The 23,818-nt window shown below is 46.5% G+C and overlaps 1 protein-coding gene across 3 annotated transcripts in view; it reads left to right on the plus strand.

The window, feature by feature from the left end:
- fndc3a (fibronectin type III domain containing 3A) overlaps positions 1 to 23,818 on the plus strand; it is a 176,131-nt gene that overhangs the window by 72,476 nt on the left and 79,837 nt on the right. For 2 of the 3 annotated variants that reach the window (XM_036965064.2, XM_090224036.1), the window contains one exon: positions 22,280 to 22,356. In XM_036965064.2, the coding sequence (XP_036820959.1) occupies positions 22,280 to 22,356 (77 nt within the window). Of the gene's footprint in view, positions 1 to 20,875; positions 21,046 to 22,279; positions 22,357 to 23,818 lie in introns of those variants that run through there. The other variant, XM_036965067.2, reaches the window with a different exon arrangement.

The raw sequence follows: 23,818 nt of genomic DNA on the forward strand, positions 1-23,818 counted from the left end.
GTCTCGGCTTGTTTGAATGTGTTTGAGATGGAGGGAGCCACCTCCGCAGTGGCCCGCGAGTGGGCAGGAGGCAAGGACACTCAGGCAGTGCTAACACGACACGACACACGCAGAGCCAACACAACACATATACAGCCACAACACCACACGCTCAGCGCCAACACAACACCACACGCTCAGCGCCAACACAACACCACACGCTCAGCGCCAACACAACACCACACGCTCAGCACCAACACAACACAACACCACATGCGCAGTGCCAACACAACACCACATGCGCAGCGCGAACACAACACAACACACACACAGCGCCAACACAACACACACACAGCGCCAACACAACGCAACACACACACAGCGCCAACACAACACACACACAGCGCCAACACAACACACACACGGCGCCAACACAACACACACACAGCGCCAACACAACACACACACAGCGCCAACGCAACACACACACAGCGCCAACACAACACACACACAGCGCCAACACAACACACACACGGCGCCAACACAACACACACACAGCGCCAACACAACACACACACGGCGCCAACACAACACACACACACGGCGCCAACACAACACACACACACGGCGCCAACACAACACACACACGGCGCCAACACAACACACACGCGGCGCCAACACAACACACACACACGGCGCCAACACAACACACACACAGCGCCAACACAACACAACACACACACAGCGCCAACACAACACACACACGGCGCCAACACAACACACACACGGCGCCAACACAACACACACACGGCGCCAACACAACACACACACGGCGCCAACACAACACACACACGGCGCCAACACAACACACACACGGCGCCAACACAACACACACGCGGCGCCAACACAACACACACGCGGCGCCAACACAACATCGCTAAATATCTGTACTGCTAACATTGACTTCCAGTCATTGTCTCTCCGGCCGCTGGTCCAAAGAATTTGTTTATTTTCGATTTGCTTCTGCATGGATTCATTAGGTTGTCTTAACCTTTTCTATCTAGGCTACAGTACATGCATGAGTTCACATCCACAGCCCCACAGAGACGGGAACATACAACAGTTTATATACACACACACACACACACACACACACACACACACACTGTTCATTCACAGCATCTGCAGTGAGTGGCTTTCAGAATGAATGAGCTTGTGACTCATTCTCTCACTGTTGTTTGGTTCCAGGGAGGGGGAGGAGAGCGGGGATGGAGGAGAGGGGGGTGGAGGGAGGGACCGAGGGGGATGGAGGAGAGGGGGGTGGAGGGAGGGAACGAGGGGGATGGTGAGAAGCAGAATCACCCGTTTGTTTTGGATGTGTTTTGTAGAAGGATGGAGACAGTGCTGTGCTCTCTGAGAAAGGGAGAGGGGGAGACGGGAGAGTCGATGGTCTTTGGACTTGTTACCTCATCTCAGTGCAAAATCAAATCAAATGGTATTTGTCAAATGCGCCGAATACAACAGGTGTCCACTTTGCCTTAAAATGCTTACTTATGATCCCAACAATGCAGGGTTAAAAAGTGTGTGTGTGTGTGTGTGTGTGTGTGAGAGAGAGCTGCTGGCTGTGAAAACAAGCCCAGAACACTCACCCCTCTCTCATCCCAATCTTCTCTCCATCCCTCCCTATTTCTGTCCTGTCTCTTTCTCACCCCCTCTCATCCCATGAACGTCCCAGGGATTCTGAGGAGGAGAAGTGGAATTAGAATCTCCACGTTCTTAAATCTTATAACCGGATTAACAAATTGGTCCCCCTGTGTGTTATTACCGTATCTCTCTCTTCTCTCTCTCTCTCTACTCCTCTGTTAATCCGGACCCCAGCCCTTAGTGTCAGTGGCATTATTAACCTGAGTCCTCTGGCCAGGACTTCTCTGCTCCTCTCTCTCTCTACCTCTCTCCCTTCACGTCTCTACCTCTACTACTCGCCTCTCCCTCTCCCTTGCCTCTCTGTCTCAATTAATCTTGTACACCGTCTCTCTATTTTTCTGTCTCTCTGACTCGTACCACAGCCCAGTCAGAGCAGGCTGTACCTGCCTCCTCTACACTCTAAGCGCTAGACTACCTACCTCCTCTACACTCTAACCACTAGGCTACGCTGCCTTTAACCACTAGGCTACCTGTCTCCTCTACACTCTAACCACTAGACTACCTACCTCCTCTACATTCTTAACCACTAGACTACCTACCTCCTCTACATTCTTAACCACTAGACTACCTACCTCCTCTACACTCTAACCACTAGACTACCTGCCACTGTGAATATCCAGGAGGCCTAATGGAGCTGCAATTGGAACTGTTGCGATAAAGATGAGAGGGGGCTCTAGGTTATTCCTTCTCTTGGGCTTCAGTGGAATGGCTGGAAATGCTGGTTTTCCTCAGGGGCAGGGAGAGGGGTGGAGGGAGAAGGGGGGGGGGTGCGGAGAGGACGGGAGGGAGGGGGGGGGGGATAGAGACTGGAATGGATGGCTGGATGGGGGAGACGGGATGGAGGGAGGGGGAGCATGAGCGAGGGGCTGGAGGGAGCGAGGGGCTGGAGGGAGCGAGGGGCTGGAGGGAGCGAGGGGCTGGAGGGAGCGAGGGGCTGGAGGGAGCGAGGGGCTGGAGGGAGGGAGGGGCTGGAGGGAGGGAGGGAGAGCGAGGGGCTGGAGGGAGGGAGAGCGAGGGGCTGGAGGGAAGGAGGGAGAGCGAGGGGCTGGAGGGAAGGAGGGAGAGCGAGGGGCTGGAGAGAGAAAGGGGAGGGAGAACGAAGGAGGGAGGGAGGGAGAGAGAGAGGGTGGGGAAGGATGAGGGGGGTGGAGTTGGATGACGGGAGAGAAAGAGAGAGGAGATGGATGGATGGAGGGGAGGTGGCTTTTTGTATCTGATTCCTGGCAGCAGTCGTGCGTCAGTCTGATGTAAAAGAGTAGGTGTTTTTTTTTCCATTCTCACTCCCTCTCTACACTACACCCCCCTCACTGTGTGTCTCTCTCTTTCTCTCTCTCTCTCTCTCTCTCTCTCTCTCTCTCTCTCATGTGCTTCAGTTCAGCTGGTTTGGTTAGGCTCCCATACTCAAATCAAACTTTATTAGTCACACGCGCCAAATACAACAAGTATAGACTTTACCGTGAAATGCTGACTGACAAGCCCTTTAACCAACAGTGCAGTTAGAGAAGAGTTATGGAAATATATTTTAAATAAAGTAACATAATAACATAACAATAAGTAGCCTAGTGGTTAGAGTGTAGAGGAGGTAGGTAGCCTAGTGGTTAGAGTGTAGAGGAGGTAGGTAGTCTAGTGGTTAGAGTGTAGAGGAGGTAGGTAGTCTAGTGGTTAGAGTGTAGAGGAGGTAGGTAGTCTAGTGGTTAGAGTGTAGAGGAGGTAGGTAGTCTAGTGGTTAGAGTGTAGAGGAGGTAGGTAGTCTAGTGGTTAGAGTGTAGAGGAGGTAGGTAGTCTAGTGGTTAGAGTGTAGAGGAGGTAGGTAGTCTAGTGGTTAGAGTGTAGAGGAGGTAGGTAGTCTAGTGGTTAGAGTGTAGAGGAGGTAGGTAGTCTAGTGGTTAGAGTGTAGAGGAGGTAGGTAGTCTAGTGGTTAGAGTGTAGAGGAGGTAGGTAGTCTAGTGGTTAGAGGAGGTAGGTAGCCTAGTGGTTAGAGTGTAGAGGAGGTAGGTAGTCTAGTGGTTAGAGGAGGTAGGTAGCCTAGTGGTTAGAGTGTAGAGGAGGTAGGTAGTCTAGTGGTTAGAGTGTAGAGGAGGTAGGTAGTCTAGTGGTTAGAGTGTAGAGGAGGTAGGTAGCCTAGTGGTTAGAGTGTAGAGGAGGTAGGTAGTCTAGTGGTTAGAGGAGGTAGGTAGTCTAGTGGTTAGAGGAGGTAGGTAGCTTAGTGGTTAGAGTGTAGTGGAGGTAGGTAGTCTAGTGGTTAGAGTGTAGAGGAGGTAGGTAGTCTAGTGGTTAGAGTGTAGAGGAGGTAGGTAGTCTAGTGGTTAGTGTAGAGGAGGTAGGTAGTCTAGTGGTTAGAGTGTAGAGGAGGCAGGTAGCCTAGTGGTTAGAGTGTAGAGGAGGTAGGTAGCCTAGTGGTTAGAGGAGGTAGGTAGCCTAGTGGTTAGAGGAGGCAGGTAGCCTAGTGGTTAGAGCAGGTAGCCTAGTGGTTAGAGTGTAGAGGAGGTAGGTAGTCTAGTGGTTAGAGTGTAGAGGAGGTAGGTAGCCTAGTGGTTAGAGTGTAGAGGAGGTAGGTAGCCTAGTGGTTAGAGGAGGTAGGTAGCCTAGTGGTTAGAGGAGGCAGGTAGCCTAGTGGTTAGAGCAGGTAGCCTAGTGGTTAGAGTGTAGAGGAGGTAGGTAGCCTAGTGGTTAGAGGAGGCAGGTATCCTAGTGGTTAGAGCAGATAGCCTAGTGGTTAGAGTGTAGAGGAGGTAGGTAGCCTAGTGGTTAGAGCAGGTAGCCTAGTGGTTAGAGCAGGTAGCCTTATGGTTAGAGGAGACAGGTAGTCTAGTGGTTAGAGGAGACAGGTAGTCTAGTGGTTAGAGGAGGCAGGTAGTCTAGTGGTTAGAGGAGGCAGGTAGTCTAGTGGTTAGAGGAGGCAGGTAGTCTGGTGGTTAGAGGAGGCAGCCTAGTGGTTAGAGGAGGCAGGTAGCGTAGTGGTTAGAGGAGGCGGGTAGCCTAGCGGTTAGAGGAGGCGGGTAGCCTAGCGGTTAGAGGAGGCGGGTAGCCTAGCGGTTAGAGGAGGCGGGTAGCCTAGCGGTTAGAGGAGGCGGGTAGCCTAGCGGTTAGAGGAGGCGGGTAGCCTAGCGGTGAGAGGAGGCGGGTAGCCTAGCGGTGAGAGGAGGCGGGTAGCCTAGCGGTGAGAGGAGGCGGGTAGCCTAGCGGTGAGAGGAGGCGGGTAGCCTAGCGGTGAGAGGAGGCGGGTAGCCTAGCGGTGAGAGGAGGCGGGTAGCCTAGCGGTGAGAGGAGGCGGGTAGCCTAGCGGTGAGAGGAGGCGGGTAGCCTAGCGGTGAGAGGAGGCGGGTAGCCTAGCGGTGAGAGGAGGCGGGTAGCCTAGCGGTGAGAGGAGGCGGGTAGCCTAGCGGTGAGAGGAGGCGGGTAGCCTAGCGGTGAGAGGAGGCGGGTAGCCTAGCGGTGAGAGGAGGCGGGTAGCCTAGCGGTGAGAGGAGGCGGGTAGCCTAGCGGTGAGAGGAGGCGGGTAGCCTAGCGGTTAGAGGAGGCTGGTAGCCTAGCGGTTAGAGGAGGCTGGTAGCCTAGCGGTTAGAGGAGGCTGGTAGCCTAGCGGTTAGAGGAGGCGGGTAGCCTAGCGGTTAGAGGAGGCGGGTAGCCTAGCGGTTGGAGCATTGGACTGGGAAGCTAAAGGTTGCAGTATTGAATCCCCTGAGCTGACAAGGTAAAAATCTGTCGTTCTGCCCCTGAACAAGGCAGTTTAACCCACTGTTCCTAGGCCTGTCATTGTAAATAAGAACTTTGTTCTTAACTGACTTGCCTAGTTAATCAAAGGTTAACTAAATATAAAATAAAAATATCCAGGGGGTACCGGTACCGAGTCAGGGTGCAGGTTAGTGGGGTAGGTAGTGACTATGAATAGAGCAGTGTTTCCTTCAAACATTCAACCTCCAGCTGTACCTCCTCTAGCACCAGGGTCAGCTGTACCCCCTCTACTAGCACCAGGGTCAGCTGTACCCCCTCTACTAGCACCAGGGTCAGCTGTACCCCCTCTACTAGCACCAGGGTCAGCTGTACCCCCTCTACTAGCACCATGGTCAGCGCACTCAAATGTTGTTTTTTGCCATCATTGTAAGCCTGCCACACACACACTATACGATACATTTATTAAGAATGAGTATCAGAATGAGTGTACGTTTTGTCACGACCCGGCTCGTGGGAAGTGACCAAGAGCTCTTATAGGACCAGGGCACATATAATAATAATAATAATAATAATAATAATAATAATAATAATAATAATCATCAATAATTTTGCTCTTTATTTAACCATCTTACATATTGAACTTTATTTGTTATTTGAAAACTGTGAATAACTCACCACAGGTTAATGAGAAGGGTGTGATTTTAAAGGATGCACATAACCCTCAATGTTGGGTTGTATTGGAGAGAGTCTCAGTCTTAAATCTTTTTCCACACACAGTCTGTGCCTGTATTTAGTTTTCATGCTAGTGAGGGCCGAGAATCCACTCTCACATGGGTACGTGGTTGCAAAGGGCATCAGTGTCTTAACAGCTCGATTTGCCTAGGCAGGATACTCTGAGCGCAGCCCAATCAAAAAAATCTGTCAGTGGCTTCTGATTCAATTCAATTTTCACAGAACCGCTTGTTGCAATTTCGATGAGGCTCTCTTGTTCAGATATCAGTAAGTGGACTGGAGGCAGAGCATGAAAGGGATAACAAATCCAGTTGTTTGTGTCATCCGTAATTGCGAACCCAACTCACTCAGGTTCGTCGCTATATCACATTTGACATTGTCCTTAATTTGCACACAAAAAGTCATACAATGATGGAAAGACCTTTGTGTTGTCCTTGTTAATGCAGACAGAGAAGAGCTCCAACTTCTTAATCACAGCCTCAATTCTGTCCCGCACATTGAATATAGTTGTGGAGAGATCCTGTAAACCTAGATTCAGATCATTCAGACGAGAAAAAACATCACCCAGACAGGCCAGTCGTGTGAGAAACTAGTCATCATACAAGCGGTCAGACAAGTGAACATTATGGTCTGTAAAGAAAACTTCAAGCTCGTCTCTCAATTCAATAAAACGTGTCAATACTTTGCCCCCTTGATAACCTGCGCACTTCTGTATGTTGTAAACGCGTTACCTGGTCGCTGCCCATATCATTGCATAATGCAGAAAATACACAAGAGTTTGGGGACCTTGCTTTAACAAAGTTAACAATTTTCACTGTAGTGTCCAAAACGTCTTTCAAGCTGTCAGGCATTCCCTTGGCAGCAAGAGCCTCTCGGTGGATGCTGCAGTGTACCCAAGTGGCGTTGAGAGAAACTGCTTCCACACGCGTTACCACTCCACTATGTCTCCCTGTCATGGCTTTTGCTCCATCAGTACAGATACCAACACATCTTGACCATCAAAGTTCATTTGATGTCACAAAGCTGTCCAATACTTTAAAAATATCCTCTCATGTTGTCCTGGTTTCCAGAAGAGGATGTCTTCCTTAATTGACCCCCCATAAATGCATTGGACATATACCAGGAGCTGTGCCAGGCCATGTCACTGATGTGTCGTGAAGCAGTGTTGTTTGTCTGTATAGTCTTTGGGGCCTTTTCCCCCAGCATTGTCCCAGCCATATCTGCGACAGCAGTGATAATTAAGTCCTCCACAATAGTATGAGGCTTCCCTGGCCTAGCCACTCAGTAGCTCACCATATCAAGACACTTCTAGTCCCTTCTTATTAATGGTATCTGTTGCTTTTATACATGTCTTACTACTCGAAATCATCTTAATTCTCACTCAAAAAAACTCCTGTGGCTTATTTTTCAAATTGGTCTGTTTTGTTTCTAAATGTCTATTAAAGAATGAAGCTTTCATCGAGTTGTGAGAAAATACTTTTGCACATATGGCTGAGGAAAGGCACTACTCCCAATATAATTGAACCGCAAAATCAATGTAGTTCTCATCATATTTGCACCTTTTCGCTGGTCCAACATCCCTGTCTGTTCGGTGCTTTCCCGGGTCAAGGGCAGTAGCTTGGTGCTTTCCCGGGTCAAGGGCAGTAGCTTGGTGCTTTCCCGGGTCAAGGGCAGTAGCTTGGTGCTTTCCCGGGTCAAGGGCAGTAGCTTGGTGCTTTCCCGGGTCAAGGGCAGTAGCTTGGTGCTTTCCTGGGTCAGGGGGCAGTAGCTTGGTGCTTTCCCGGGTCAGGGGCAGTAGCTTGGTGCTTTCCCGGGTCAAGGGCAGTAGCTTGGTGCTTTCCCGGGTCAAGGGCAGTAGCTTGGTGCTTTCCCGGGTCAAGGGCAGTAGCTTGGTGCTTTCCCGGGTCAAGGGCAGTAGCTTGGTGCTTTCCCGGGTCAGGGGCAGTAGCTTGGTGCTTTCCCGGGTCAAGGGCAGTAACTTGGTGCTTTCCTGGGTCAGGGGGCAGTAGCTTGGTGCTTTCCTGGGTCAAGGGCAGTAGCTTGGTGCTTTCCCGGGTCAGGGGCAGTAGCTTGGTGCTTTCCTGGGTCAGGGGGCAGTAGCTTGGTGCTTTCCCGGGTTAGGGGCAGTAGCTTGGTGCTTTCCCGGGTCAGGGGGCAGTAGCTTGGTGCTTTCCCGGGTCAGGGGGCAGTAGCTTGGTGCTTTCCCGGGTCAGGGGGCAGTAGCTTGGTGCTTTCCCGGGTCAGGGGGCAGTAGCTTGGTGCTTTCCCGGGTCAGGGGGCAGTAGCTTGGTGCTTTCCCGGGTCAGGGGGCAGTAGCTCTACGGCTGCATCAGATTAACAACAGTCAGTGTCCATGCTAGCTGGGCTAACAACAAATGTAGAATTACTGATGCTAGCATTGGATGTGCTCGTTGAAGCAGAACAACTTGTGTTGTCGACAGATACAGGTGTAGTACTGCTGGTATTAGCAGTCAATGTCATATTTCAGTTTTTTCTCAACTTTTTTTTTTTGCTTTGTGGAGTATTGTGAGTAGATTGAGGAAAAAAAACAATTGATTCATTTTTAAAATAAGTCTGTAACGTAACAAAATGTGGCAAAAAATGGGTCTGAATACTTTTTGAATGCTCTGTACGCTACAGTCGAAACGATATACAGAAAATAAGGCCCTTAATTTGATTAGAAAGCTCACATGTCCAAAGTTATTATTTGTAAGGAAAACAACAATGAAGGCAATGCATGTTCCAGCCAGAGAATGTGCGCAAATGTTCTCATACTTGATGTGGGGAAGTGCTTAGGCTCTCTTCAAAGAGAGAAGTTTGTCCTGCTCGCTAAAGCCTCATACATAAATTGTCCGCAATAGTGGAATGGGTTACACTAAAGTATATGTGAATTAATGAGGCGGTACACACCTCAATTCAAACTGTTCGAAAACGAAAGTTATTAGAAAGTAAGTTGAAACATAGTCTATAGATAATGGAGGGGCAGCGTGTCGTGGTTTGAGGGGCAGCGCGGGATTCTGACATCGCTGGGGCCGACCGTGACACATATTTTGGAACTCACGTGTGAATAGGTTTAATATTAACGTCCAAAAAGTTGATTCTGTCGACATACTCGTGGCTCGCTGTGTTCCGATTGGTCAGAAAGCCCTGTTGCGCACCGCAACATCACCCACCAAGCAATCTCAGCGGAGGCAGTCAATATTTTGAAACTATTTAACCATAAACATTTATTTTTTATTTTACTAGGAAGTCTGTTTAAAAGGCCTCCTGCGGGGACGGGGGCCTGGGATTAAAAATATAGGACAAAACACACATCACGACAAGAGACAACAAAATAGCATGGCATGGCAGCAACACACGACAACACCGCATGTTAGCAACACAACATAACAGCAACCCAGGGTACGAGCATTATTAAGCACAGACAACAGCACAAAGGGCAAGAAGGTAGAGAAAACAACACATCACGCAAAGCAGCCGCAGCTGTCAGTAAGAGTCTCCATGATTGAGTCTTAGAATGAAGAGATTGAGATAAAACGGTCCAGTTTGAGTGTTTGTTGCAGCTCGTTCCAGTCGCTAGCTGCAGAGAACTGAAAAGAGTAGAGACTCAGGGATGTGTGTGCTTTGAGGACCTTTAACAGAATGTGACTGGCAGAACGGGTGTTGTATGTGGAGGATGAGGGCTGCAGTAGATATGTCAGATAGGGGGGAGTGAGGCCTAAGAGGGTTTTATCAATAAGCATCAACCAGTGGGTCTTGCAACCGGTATAAACAATTTTAAGAGGCATGTCTTGCCGTGTTTCAAAGTAGCCGAGCCAAATTCCGACCATAGGAATGTTAAGGGGATTATTTTATGAACACTCTGTTTACAAAATCAGTATTTCTCATGTTATATTGGTTTTCAAATCAACTTTTATTTTCCGTTGTCCAAAAAATACAATCCTAGTCATATTAGCAACCCATGCTAGTTGTTGAACCTTGAACTCTTCTCTCGCATTTAGCCTACTACTGTGTGCGCATTGCTGCGTTACGAAGGACGCTTCCGGTTCGGTCACTGGTAGCTGCGCTTCCTTCTGATCAGTGAAGGCGTCAGAGAGCCATGGGAGTGAGAGGTGCTTCGGAGCACAGCGATTGGCAGCCAGGACAAGGGAATTATACTGATTATATAGGCTAGCTGCTATACTATAGGCTAGCACCCCAATCTCCTCTCATCACCAGCTAGGCTAGCTACTAGCCTGTTGCTCTGCTGTGGCACTGCTAACTACAGTGAAGGAAGCGCTCTCTCTCTCTCTCCCTCGCCCCCCTCCATCAGTAAGGTCTGTAGTTGAGGATGTGGCGAGCTGACGTGACGACAACGTTATCTGTTTACCTCAAAGCCAGAGTCGATGGTTGGAAGGCAGGGTGTGCTCTTCTGCCTTCTGTACAACATGATAATCTTTCATCTGAAAATCAATGGCTGTCTGTGTGGAGAGAGTCTGTATGGCAGAGTAGGAGATGAGGGAAGAGGACAGGAGAAGACAATTAAAGGAGACGATCAGGTAGAGGGATGCTCCCTGTTAGCTCCCTGAGGATGATGCCTCTCCCTATTTTCTTTGTCTGTTATACAACCTTTTCTTCTGCAGTTGGAATAATGAGTGACTCACAGGTAGCCCATCAGTTAGACTATCCTATAGGCTATTTCCTCAGTCTAGCCAATGGGTCTTTGATGATCTAAATACATGATATATACAAAAAAATATTTGGACACACCTTCAAATGAGTGGTTTCGGCTATTTCAGCCACACCCGTTGCCGATAGTGTATAGAATCGAGAACACAGCCATCCAATCTCCATATTGGTAGTAGAATGGCCCCGAACTGAAGAGCTCAGTGACTTTCAATGTGCCACCGTCCATATGATGCCACCTTTCCAACAAGTCAGTTTGTCAAATTTCTGCCCTGCTAAGAGTTGCCACGGTCAACTGTAAGTGCTGTTATTGTGAGGTGGACACGTCTAGGAGCAACAACGGCTCAGCCGTGGAGTGGTAGGCCACACAAGCTCACAGAACGGGAGTGGCGAGTGATGAGGCACATGGCATGAAAAAACAATCACATTTTATTGGTCACATGCAGATGTTAATGTGAGTGTAGCGAAATGCTTGTGCTTCTAGTTCCCGACAGTGCAGTACTATCTAACAATTCCCCAACAGCTACCTAATACACTCGATGTAAGGGGATGGAATAAGAATATGTACATAAAGAATAATGGATGAGCGATGGCTGTGCGGCATAGATGGTTTAAAATGCAGTATATACATATGAGATGAGTAATGTAGGGTTTGAAAACATTATTAAAGTGTCATTATATAAAGTGACTAGTGATACCTTTATTACATCCATTTATTAAAGTGGTCGATGATTTGAGTCTGTATGTGTAGGCAGCAGCCTCTCTGTTAGTGGCGGCTCTTTAACAGTCTGATGGCCTTGAGATAGAAGCTGTTTTTCAGTCTCTCGTTCCACAGCTTTGATGCACCTGTACTGACCTCGCCTTCTGGATTGTAGTGGGGTGAACAGGCAGTGGCTCGGGTGGTTGTTGTCCTTGATGATCTTTTTGACTTTCCTGTGACATTGGGTGTTGTGGAGGGGGAGGTAGTTTTCCCTCAGTGATGCGTTGTGCAGACCGCACTCCCCTCTGGAGAGCTTTGCAGTTGAGGACGGTGCAGTTGCTGTACCAGGCGGTGATACAGCCCGACAGGATGCTCTCGATTGTGCATCTGTAAAGGTTTGTGAGGGTTTTAGGTGACAAGCAAAATTTCATCAGCCTCCTGAGGTTGAAGAGGCGCTGTTGTGTCGTCTTCACCATGCTGTCTGTGTGGGTGGACCATTTCAGTTTGTCCGTGATGTTCCCGACCTCACTAATGTTCTTGTGGCTGAATGGAAGAAAATCCCTGCAGCAATGTTCCAACATCTAGTGGAAATCCTTCCCAGAAGAGTGGAGGCTGTTATAGCAGTAATGTTCCAACATCTAGTGGAAAACCTTCCCAGAAGAGTGGAGGCTGTTATAGCAGCATTGTTCCAACATCTAGTGGAAAGTCTTCCCAGAAGAGTGGAGGCTGTTATAGCAGCATTGTTCCAACATCTAGTGGAAAACCTTCCCAGAAGAGTGGAGGCTGTTATAGCAGCATTGTTCCAACATCTAGTGGAAAACCTTCCCAGAAGAGTGGAGGCTGTTATAGCAGCAATGTTCCAACATCTAGTAGAAAGCCTTCCTAGAAGAGTGGAGGCTGTTATAGCAGCAATGTTCCAACATCTAGTAGAAAGCCTTCCCAGAAGAGTGGAGGCTGTTATAGCAGCAATGTTCCAACATCTAGTGGAAAGCCTTCCCAGAAGAGTGGAGGCTGTTATAGCAGCAATGTTCCAACATCTAGTGGAAAGCCATCCTAGAAGAGTGGAGGCTGTTATAGCAGCAATGTTCCAACATCTAGTGGAAAGCCTTCCCAGAAGAGTGGAGGCTGTTATAGCAGCAATGTTCCAACATCTAGTGGAAAGCCTTCCCAGAAGAGTGGAGGCTGTTATAGCAGCAATGTTCCAACATCTAGTGGAAAGCCTTCCCAGAAGAGTGGAGGCTGTTATAGCAGCAATGTTCCTACATCTAGTGGAAAACCTTCCCAGAAGAGTGGAGGCTGTTATAGCAGCAATGTTCCAACATCTAGTGGAAAGCCTTTCCAGAAGAATGGAGGCTGTTATAGCAGTAATGTTCCAACATCTAGTGGAAAGCCTTCCCAGAAGAGTGGAGGCTGTTATAGCAGCAATGTTCCAACATCTAGTGGAAAGCCTTCCGAGAAGAGTGGAGGCTGTTATAGCAGCAATGTTCCAACATCTAGTGGAAAGCCTTCCCAGAAGAGTGGAGGCTGTTATAGCAGCAATGTTCCTACATCTAGTGGAAAACCTTCCCAGAAGAGTGGAGGCTGTTATAGCAGCAATGTTCCAACATCTAGTGGAAAGCCTTCCCAGAAGAGTGGAGGTTGTTATAGCAGCAATGTTCCAACATCTAGTGGAAAGCCTTCCCAGAAGAGTGGAGGCTGTTATAGCAGCAATGTTCCAACATCTAGTGGAAAGCCTTCCCAGAAGAGTGAAGGCTGTTATAGCAGCAATGTTCCAACATCTAGTGGAAAGCCCTCCTAGAAGAGTGGAGGCTGTTATAGCAGCATTGTTCCAACATCTAGTGGAAAGCCTTCCCAGAAGACTGGAGGCTGTTATAGCAGCAATGTTCCAACATCTAGTGGAAAGCCTTCCCAGAAGAGTGGAGGCTGTTATAGCAGCAATGTTCCTACATCTAGTGGAAAGCCTTCCCAGAAGACTGGAGGCTGTTATAGCAGCAATGTTCCAACATCTAGTGGAAAGCCTTCCCAGAAGAGTGGAGGCTGTTATAGCAGCAATGTTCCAACATCTAGTGGAAAGCCTTCCCAGAAGAGTGGAGGTTGTTATAGCAGCAATGTTCCAACATCTAGTGGAAAGCCTTCCCAGAAGAGTGGAGGCTGTTATAGCGGCAATGTTCCAACATCTAGTGGAAAGCCTTCCCAGAAGAGTGGAGGCTGTTATAGCAGCAATGTTCCAACATCTAGTGGAAAGCCTTCCCAGAAGAGTGGAGGCTGTTATAGCAGCATTGTTCCAACATCTAGTGGAAAGCCTTCCCAGAAGAGTGGAGGCTGTTATAGCAGCATTGTTCCAACATCTAGTGGAAAGCCTTCCCAGAAGAGTGGAGGCTGTTATAGCAGCAATGTTCCAACATCTAGTGGAAAGCCTTCCCAGAAGAGTGGAGGCTGTTATAGCAGCAATGTTCCAACATCTAGTGGAAAGCCTTCCCAGAAGAGTGGAGGCTGTTATAGCAGCAATGTTCCAACATCTAGTGGAAAGCCTTCCCAGAAGAGTGGAGGCTGTTATAGCAGCAATGTTCCAACATCTAGTGGAAAGCCCTCCTAGAAGAGTGGAGGCTGTTATAGCAGCATTGTTCCAACATCTAGTGGAAAGCCTTCCCAGAAGACTGGAGGCTGTTATAGCAGCAATGTTCCAACATCTAGTGGAAAGCCTTCCCAGAAGAGTGGAGGCTGTTATAGCAGCAATGTTCCTACATCTAGTGGAAAGCCTTCCCAGAAGACTGGAGGCTGTTATAGCAGCAATGTTCCAACATCTAGTAGAAAGCCTTCCCAGAAGAGTGGAGGCTGTTATAGCAGCAATGTTCCAACATCTAGTAGAAAGCCTTCCCAGAAGAGTGGAGGCTGTTATAGCAGCAATGTTCCAACATCTAGTGGAAAGCCTTCCCAGAAGAGAGGAGGCTGTTATAGCAGCAATGTTCCAACATCTAGTGGAAAGCCTTCCCAGAAGAGTGGAGGCTGTTATAGCAGCAATGTTCCAACATCTAGTGGAAAGCCTTCCCAGAAGACTGGAGGCTGTTATAGCAGCAATGTTCCAACATCTAGTGGAAAGCCTTCCCAGAAGAGTGGAGGCTGTTATAGCAACAATGTTCCAACATCTAGTGGAAAGCCTTCCCAGAAGAGTGGAGGCTGTTATAGCAGCAATGTTCCAACATCTAGTGGAAAGCCTTCCCAGAAGAGAGGAGGCTGTTATAGCAGCATTGTTCCAACATCTAGTGGAAAGCCTTCCCAGAAGAGTGGAGGCTGTTATAGCAGCAATGTTCCAACATCTAGTGGAAAGCCTTCCCAGAAGAGTGGAGGCTGTTATAGCAGCAAAGGGGGGGGGACCAACTCTATATTAATAACCCCATGATGAGATGTTTGAAGCATAGGTGTCCACATACTTTTGGTCATGTAGTGTAGATGTTTAAAATAATCATACATTTTTATGAAACATTTTATGGAATTTCTTACAAAGTCCATATACCATTTAGCATTTAGCCTATTACAAATTCCACAAATGGAGCTTACTTCGATCCTATCCTTTTGTGCACATACTGCAGTGGTAGATAGAGGAGACAGGGTTGTTTCATTCAGATGTGCTTATAGGGTAGAGTGACCCAGCTGTGTGTGTGTGTGTGTCCCTGGTTAGTGTGACTGTGACCCTGTCATCTTTCCTCTCCATGGAAACCCAACAAGATATCGAGCAACTGTAGTGTTCTCTGCTACTGCTACTCCGTCCTGGATCATCAGGTGATTTACCCCAAACACAAATATAACTTTATATACAACCTTACGCTGGGGAAGAGTTCTGCGGGACAATTGCACACATTTTGTTTTATGCAAAGACACACCAGAATTGCTTCCCAAAGAGGAATTGACTTGTTTCTGAATTGTCCAATCTACACCCGGACTTAAATCTGCTTTAAAAATAAAAAAAAATAAAAAAATGGTTTTGAATATTGCTGTTTATCAATGATTCCTAAACAAATTTACTGAGTTTGAGCAATGGATATACATGGAGTATACCAAACATTTTAAAAACACCTTCCTGATATTGAGTTGCACCCCTTTCATCCTTTTCTCCCTCAGAACAGCCTCAATTCATCAGGGCAGGGACTCTACAAGGTGTCGAAAGCGTTCCACAGGGGTGCTGGCTCATGTCGACTCCAATAAGGGCCTAAAATGATCACCTGCCAAATAAGGGTTGATTTTTGGCTTTGGCGGGGTAAGACTGAGCGACGTAGTTGGGTGCTCAGGGCTCCGCGGCGCCGGCATATTCCACTATGATCTCATTTATAGTCAAATAAATGCCGCACTAGCTGTTCTTCAAAGTATTTTTGCAGTTTTGTTTCATAGCTGATAAAATGATCGCCCAACGTCAAAAGAACTACAAATCCTATATTGCCTATCCCGCCTCGCGCTGCAACACTGCCTGGCTGGAGGCTGTGTTGCACGTGAAGAGTTGATTTTGAAGGAAAAAAAATTCCAAGCGCACAAAAGCGTATTTCTCTACAATGTGGAGCACAAATTAGTTGACAACCCTGTTAGTGAGTATTTCTCCTTTGCCAAGATAATCCATCCACCGGACAGGTGTAGCCTATCAAGAAGCATGATCATTACACATGTGCACCTTGTGCTGGGGACATTAAAAGCCCACTCTAAAATGTGCAGTTTGGTCACACAAAAAAATGCCACAGATGTCTCAAGTTTTGAGGGAGTGTGCTACTGGCGTGCAGACTGCAGGAATATCCACCAGAGCTGTTGCCAGATAATTTAATGTTAATTTCTCTACCGTAAGCCGCTTCCAACTTTTGTTTGATGAGAATTTGGCATTACATCCAACCGGCCTCACAACCACAGACCACGTGTAACGGCTTTTTCGCCTGCGGGATCTTCGGAGGATGTGGGGGTGTTGAGGAGTATTTCTGTCCACTCTTTTGTGGGGGGAAAACTAATTCTGGTTGGCTGGGCCTGGCTCCACCTGGCACTCAAGTGGGTGGGCCTATGCCCTCCCAGGCCCACTCATGGCTGGACTCTAATTAATTAATTTAATTTAACCCACCCACAAGGCATGAAAACTCGCCCCCTCCCCCAAAAAATTTCACAGCATGGGTCGCCTCATTTAGTCAGTATACCCTTTTTCCATAACTTTATCGAGCAAATTAAGTAGGAATATCAACGTAACAAGCAAAATATGGTTTTCCATTTAAAACAATAATTATTGAGCTCTAATGTGAATTAAAGGAATTTAAATATGCCGCGAACTGGTTACCGAAGTAATTAGAACAGTAAAAAATACTTTTTTTTTGTGTCATACTTGTGCAATACAGTCTGATATACCACAGCTTTCAGTTAATCAGCATTCTGGGCTCAAACCACGTAGTTTATCATTGTAAATATATCCCTTATCTGCATGTGCATAACTAAAATCAAATCAAATTTTATTTGTCACATACACATGGTTAGCAGATGTTAATGCGAGTGTAGCGAAATGCTTGGGACTGTATGTAATGAAACCTAAGATGAGCTGGGGTACTAATGTAAGAAATAACACGTAAAAAAACAAAAAACTGCATAGTTTCCTAGGAACGCGAAGCGAGGCGGCCATCTCTGTCGGCGCCGGATGTATAGATACATCTGACAGGAGAGTTTAAGAAATGACAGAGAATCTCAAATTCTCTGTGCAAGAAACACTTGTGATGAAGTTAAGGCAATTTTCTGGCAATTATGATGTTTATTACTGCAGACTGTTTTTTTAATGAATGGCCTATTTGTGAGATTAGATTGACTTGTCATTTCAATAGGCATAGGCCAGTCCAACTGACTAAAATCTGGGTCTCTGATTGTAATTAAACTTTGCCATGGTTTGGTTAGCTACATGCAGGTGACCGAGAGCCTGATAGGCCTACATCAGATAGCCTACAGTAACCCAGGCAAGTAGTAAAATGAATGATTTAGCAGCTTGCCTAGTTCAAATTGACAAACTCATTTGAGGGAAGAAGTTCTTCTGTTGCCGTGGTGGAATAGGCTATTGAAGATTGGGTTGTAATGGAATAGGCTATTGAGGATTGGGTTGTAAATGGAATAGGCTATTGAAGATTGGGTTGTAATGGAATAGGCTATTGAGGATTGGGTTGTAAATGGAATAGGCTATTGAAGATTGGGTTGTAATGGAATAGGCTATTGAGGATTGGGTTGTAAATGGAATAGGCTATTGAGGATTGGGTTGTAATGGAATAGGCTATTGAGGATTGGGTTGTAATGGAATAGGCTATTGAGGATTGGGTTTTAATGGAATAGGCTATTGAGGATTGGGTTGTAATGGAATAGGCTATTGAGGATTGGGTTGTAATGGAATAGGCTATTGAGGATTGGGTTGTAAATGGAATAGGCTATTGAGGATCGGGTTGTAATGGAAATGGAATAGGCTATTGAGGATTAGGTTTTAATGGAATAGGCTATTGAGGATTGGGTTGTAATGGAATAGGCTATTGAGGATTGGGTTGTAATGGAAATGGAATAGGCTATTGAGGATTGGGTTTTAATGGAATAGGCTATTGAGGATTGGGTTGTAAATGGAATAGGCTATTGAGGATTGGGTTGTAATGGAATAGGCTATTGAGGATTGGGTTTTAATGGAATAGGCTATTGAGGATTGGGTTGTAATGGAATAGGCTATTGAGGATTGGGTTGTAATGGAATAGGCTATTGAGGATTGGGTTGTAAATGGAATAGGCTATTGAGGATCGGGTTGTAATGGAAATGGAATAGGCTATTGAGGATTGGGTTTTAATGGAATAGGCTATTGAGGATTGGGTTGTAAATGGAATAGGCTATTGAGGATTGGGTTGTAAATGGAATAGGCTATTGAGGATTGGGTTGTAAATGGAATAGGCTATTGAGGATTGGGTTGTAATGGAATAGGTTATTGAGGATTGGGTTGTAATGGAATAGGCTATTGAGGATTGGGTTGTAAATGGAATAGGCTATTGAGGATCGGGTTGTAATGGAAATGGAATAGGCTATTGAGGATTGGGTTTTAATGGAATGGGCTATTGAGGATTGGGTTGTAATTTCAATCACTGAATCAAATATTAATAACATGGATAAGAACTGAATAGGCCTATGCTTGTAAACAAACAGCCAGTGATTAAAAACCTAAATAAAAACCTGTAGCCTGTCTAATGCATTCTAATAACAGCTGGTCCGGCAATTGCGATTGAACTGTGACCGTGTTCACAATTGATAACTTCCCATTTTCACTAATTAAACACGGCCATTAATAATTGCATAACAACGCAAGGCTACAACAACAATAAACTGAAGTTACAGGCTATTTATTAAATCCTTTTGCCAGCTGTAGGTAGGTTACACAAGACACCTGTGATATAGACATTTCAAAATTATGCTACATGACCAAATGTATGCGGACACCTGCTGTCAAGGTGTATTAATATGGAGTTTGCCCCTCCCCCCGTGCTGCTATAACAGCCTCCACTCTTCTGGGAAGGCTTTCCACTAGATGTTGGAACATTGCTGCTATAACAGCCTCCACTCTTCTGGGAAGGTTTCTACTACATTTTGGAACATTGTTGCTATAACAGCCTCCACTCTTCTGGGAAGAATTTCCACTAGATGTAGGAACATTGCTGCTATAACAGCCTCCACTCTTCTGGGAAGGTTTTCCACTAGATGTTGGAACAATGCTGCTATAACAGCCTCCACTCTTCTGGGAAGGTTTTCCACTAGATGTTGGAACAATGCTGCTATAACAGCCTCCACTCTTCTGGGAAGGTTTTCCACTAGATGTTGGAACAATGCTGCTATAACAATTGCTGTGGGGACTTGTTTTTCATTCAGCCAAGAGCATTAGTGAGGCCGGCACTGATGTTGGGAGATTAGGCCTGGCTTGCAGTTGGCGGTCCAATTCATCCCAAAGGCGTTCGATGGGGGTAAGGTCAGGCTAATCAAGTTATTCCACACCGATCTCGACAAACTATTTCTGTATGGACCTCACTTTGTGCATGGGGGCATTATCATGCTGAAACAGGAAAGGGCCTTCCCCAAACTGTTGCCACAAAGTTGGTAGCACAGAATCGTCTAGAATGTTATTGTATGCTGTAGCGTTATGATTTCCCTTCACTGGAACTAAGGTGCCTGAACCATGAAAAACAGCCCCAGACCATTATTCCTTTCACCACCAAACTTTACAGTTGGGTATTATGCATTCGGGCAGGTAGCATTCTCCTGGCATCCGCCAAACCCAGATTTCAATGGTGGCGAGCTTTACACCACTCCAGCCAACGCTTGGCAATGAGCGTGGTGATCTTAGGCTTGTGTGCGGCTGCTCGGCCACGGAAACCCATTTCATGATTTTATACACCTGCGTAATCCCTTTACTTGCTACGGTTTTCCATAAGCAAAGTGGACATTAGAATGCAGTTTAAACCACCTCCTATCGAATGTATGTAATGCTGTCTAGAGCGCCTAAAGTTGTTTTCCTGTTGCTGGTATTTCCTGTTGCTGGTATTTCCTGTCGCTGGTATTTCTCGATGGCCATCAGTTCTAGTTTATTAACGTTTTACAGAGAAAAAGGTTTGGAAATAATCTCCATAATGACAATCCTAAATAGCCTACCTACATCTGGTAAAAAATTAATGTAAAAAGTTGTCATGACATACGGGTGCTGCTGTCTCTCCTCTCACTCAACACCCCCCACCCTCTGTCCCTCCCCACCACTCACTCAACATACCCACCCTCTGTCCCTCCCCACCACTCACTCAACATACCCACCCTCTGTCCCTCCCCACCACTCACTCAACATACCCACCCTCTGTCTCTCTTCTCACTCAACATACCCACCCTCTGTCTCTCTTCTCACTCAACATACCCACCCTCTGTCTCTCCACCCACTCACTCACTCATGCTTCCCACAGGGAGGCTGGCCCATGTTGACTCCAATGTTTTGTCCACTCAGTGTATGTCATCGTATTCAAAAAGACGTACCGCTCTGATGCCTGGTTGCTTCCACCTAGTATTAAGTTATTATCAAAACAACCTCCTTTTAATGTTTAATTTCTAATTTAATTTCTAACTTGGGTGATTTCTATAATTTTTATTTGGCTTTTTCAAAATGTGGACTAAGTTTTTCATAGATCGATAGGAAAAATAATCAAACGTAAATTTAATGTGGCAAAGTGTGAAGACTGCACAGGTGGTGTGTAGAATTCCCCCAGCGACTGTATCCCTGAAATTACCATTGTTTTCATGAATTTCATGATATAATCGTCAAGCCCAATCAAAAGATTAGGAGACATAACACGGAAGTGTTCTTTGTCCTGACTGCTGATGTGTACTTCCACAACTGGTAGGAGGGGCCTATTCTGACCACTCAGGGGAGTGGGGGGAGGGGCAGGGATAGAATAGCACAGTACTAGCCTGTCTCTGTATAAGGGGCCTCTAAAGCCTAACTAAAAGACTACTATTTTACCTGTATTTTCTCCGTCTACCTTCTACGTTCAATATGAACAGAAACGCTCTGTCGCCAGGACAGTCGGGAGGTTAGTGTGTGTGTGTGTGTGTGTGTGTGTGTGTGTACGTGTGGTGGACTTTCGTTTTCATGTTTATCTCCTGCGTTCACAGTGCAGGAATGTGTTAAAGAAAGTGCCAGCTAGGCAGAGTGCTCCCTTTCTCTTCTTCTCCCTTTCTCTCCTTCTCCTCCCCCTCTCTCTCTCCCCCTCTCTCTCTCCCCCTCTCCTTCTCTCCCCCTCTCTCTCTCCCCCTCTCCTTCTCCCCCCCTCTCCCCCTTTATCCCCCTTTCTCCCTCCCTCTCCCCCTTTCTCCCCCCTCTCCCCCTTTCTCCCCCCCTCTCCCCCTTTCTCCCCCCTCTCCCCCTTTCTCCCCCCTCTCCCCCTTTCTCTCTCTCCCCCTTTCTCCCTCTCTCTCTCCCTCTCTCTCTCTCCCTCTCTCTCTCCCTCTCTCTCTCTCCCTCTCTCTCCCTCTCTCTCTCCCTCTCTCTCTCCCTCTCTCTCTCGCTCCCTCTCTCCCTCTCTCTCCCCGCTCTCTCCCCGCTCTCTCCCCTCTTTCTCCCCTCTTTCTCCCCTCTTTCTCCCTCTCTCTCCCCGCTCTCTCCTTCTTTCTCCCTCTTTCTCCCTCTTTCTCGCTCTCTCCCTCTCTCTCCCCGCTCTCTCCCCCTCTCTCCCCGCTCTCTCCCTCTTTCTCCCCTCTCTCCTTTTCCCTCTCCTTTTCCCTCTCCCTTTCTCCCCTCTCTCTCTCCCTCCCTCCCTCTCTTCCAATCTGCTGAGCTGTCAGTTTCTGCTAGCTTGCGGTTCAGTGCATCCCAAATGACTCCCTATTACCTAGCTAGTGCCTTTAGGTGAGGATTCCGGTGCCAGTTGGGATGAATCCATAACCACCTCAGACACAGGAGGATCGCTGTTATTCCTCAGAACTCCCTGTAAAGTTGTCTGTTCCGCTAACAGTGTAGTAGTTTTATCTGAGAGAGTCAGTTTGAAACTTTGATCGATTTTTTTTTTTTTTTTAGAAAATGCGCTGATGTACATCGATAGGCTCTCCAGGAGACTGATATATTGACTGAGTGGACTTGAGATCATTGAGATGGTTAGAAAATTCTCTATTGAACCAATGGGAGGTTATTGAAAATTAAATACAAAATCCGTCTGCCTTCTTCACGTATACAAGTTGACTTGAACTTTTGCCTGGGGGGGAGGGGGGGGGATAAATATATGACACAAATGTTTTAATCCTTGTTGATGTGTTTATTTTCCTCTGTAGGCCCTGCTCAGGTTCCCATGATGTCCCCTAATGGTTCAGTGCCTCCAATATATGTGCCTCCTGGATACGTTTCACAGGTATGCTCTCCCTCTCTTCCTGTCTCGTGGACACACAAACACACACCTACAATTTAAATTGGATTTGACCTTTGTAATGTACAGTGCCTTCAGAAAGTACTCCGACCCTTGACCTTTTAAAAATGTTGTTACATTACAGCCTGAATTTAAAATGTATTAAATGTAGATTTTTGGGGGGGTCACTGGCCTACACAAAGTACTCCGACCCCTTGACCTTTTTTAAATTTTGTTACATTACAGCCTGAATTTAAAATGTATTAAATTTAGATTTTTTGGGGGGTCACTGACCTGGAAGTGGAATCGGGTTTTTAGAAATGTTTTAGTCAATAAGCTGAAAATGTCTTAGAGTCGATAAGTTTTCAAGCCCTTTGTTGTGGCTTAAAGTTCAGGAGTAACAGTTTGCTTAACAAGTCACACGATAACTTGCTTTGTGTGCAATAATAGTGTTTAAACATATCTGTACCCCACACGTACAGTTAAGACCTGTAAGGTCCTCAATTGAGCAGTGAATTGGTAGATTAAATAAACGGAATATATAAAAAAGCAGATATTGAATATCCCTTTGAGCATGGTGAAGTTATTAATTACACTTTGGATGGTGTATCAATACACCCAGTCACTACAAAGATACAGGCTTCCTTCCTAACTCAGTTGCCGGAGAGGAAGGAAACCACTCAGGGATTTCACCAGGAGGCCAATGGTGACTTTCAAACCGTTACAATTTTTTTTACATTTTATAAAAATAAATATTTAACTAGGCGAGACAGTTGAGAACAAATTATTATTTACAATGACGGCCTACACCGGCTGGGCCAATTGTGCTCTGCCTTATGGGACTCCCATTCACAGCCGGATGTGATGCAGCCTGGATTCGAACCAGAGACTAGCGACGCCTCTTGCACTGAGATGCAGTGCCTTAGACCACTGTGCTACTCGGGAGCATGTACAGGAGGAAACTGAGGATGGCTCAACAACAGTGTAGTTACTCCAGAATGCTAAAGGACAGAGGGAAAAGAAGGAAGCCTGTACAGAACAAATATATATATATATACTCCAAAACATAAAATAAGGCACTAAAATAAAACTGCAACAAAAATTAAACTATATATTTTTGTCCTGAAAATGTTTGGAGCAAATCCAACACAACGCATCACTGAGTAACTGCCTCCATATTTTCAAGCATGTTGGTGGCTGTATCATGTTATGGGTATTTTTGTCATCGGCAAGAAGTAGGGAGTTTTTTAGAATAAAAATAAACTGAATAGGGCTTAGCACAGGCAAAATCCTAGAGAAAAACCTGGTTCAAGCTGCTGTCCACTGGACACCGGGAGATGAATTCACCTTTCAACAGGACAATAACCTAAAAAACAAGGCTAAATCTACACCCGAGTTGCTTAGAAAGAGGACATTGAATGTTCCTGACATTGAATGACATTGGCTTCAAAATCTATGTCAAGACTTG

Source organism: Oncorhynchus mykiss, chromosome 27 (genome assembly GCF_057628025.1).
Source record: "Oncorhynchus mykiss isolate SJ-2025 chromosome 27, ASM5762802v1, whole genome shotgun sequence".
Classification (NCBI taxonomy): domain Eukaryota; kingdom Metazoa; phylum Chordata; class Actinopteri; order Salmoniformes; family Salmonidae; genus Oncorhynchus; species Oncorhynchus mykiss.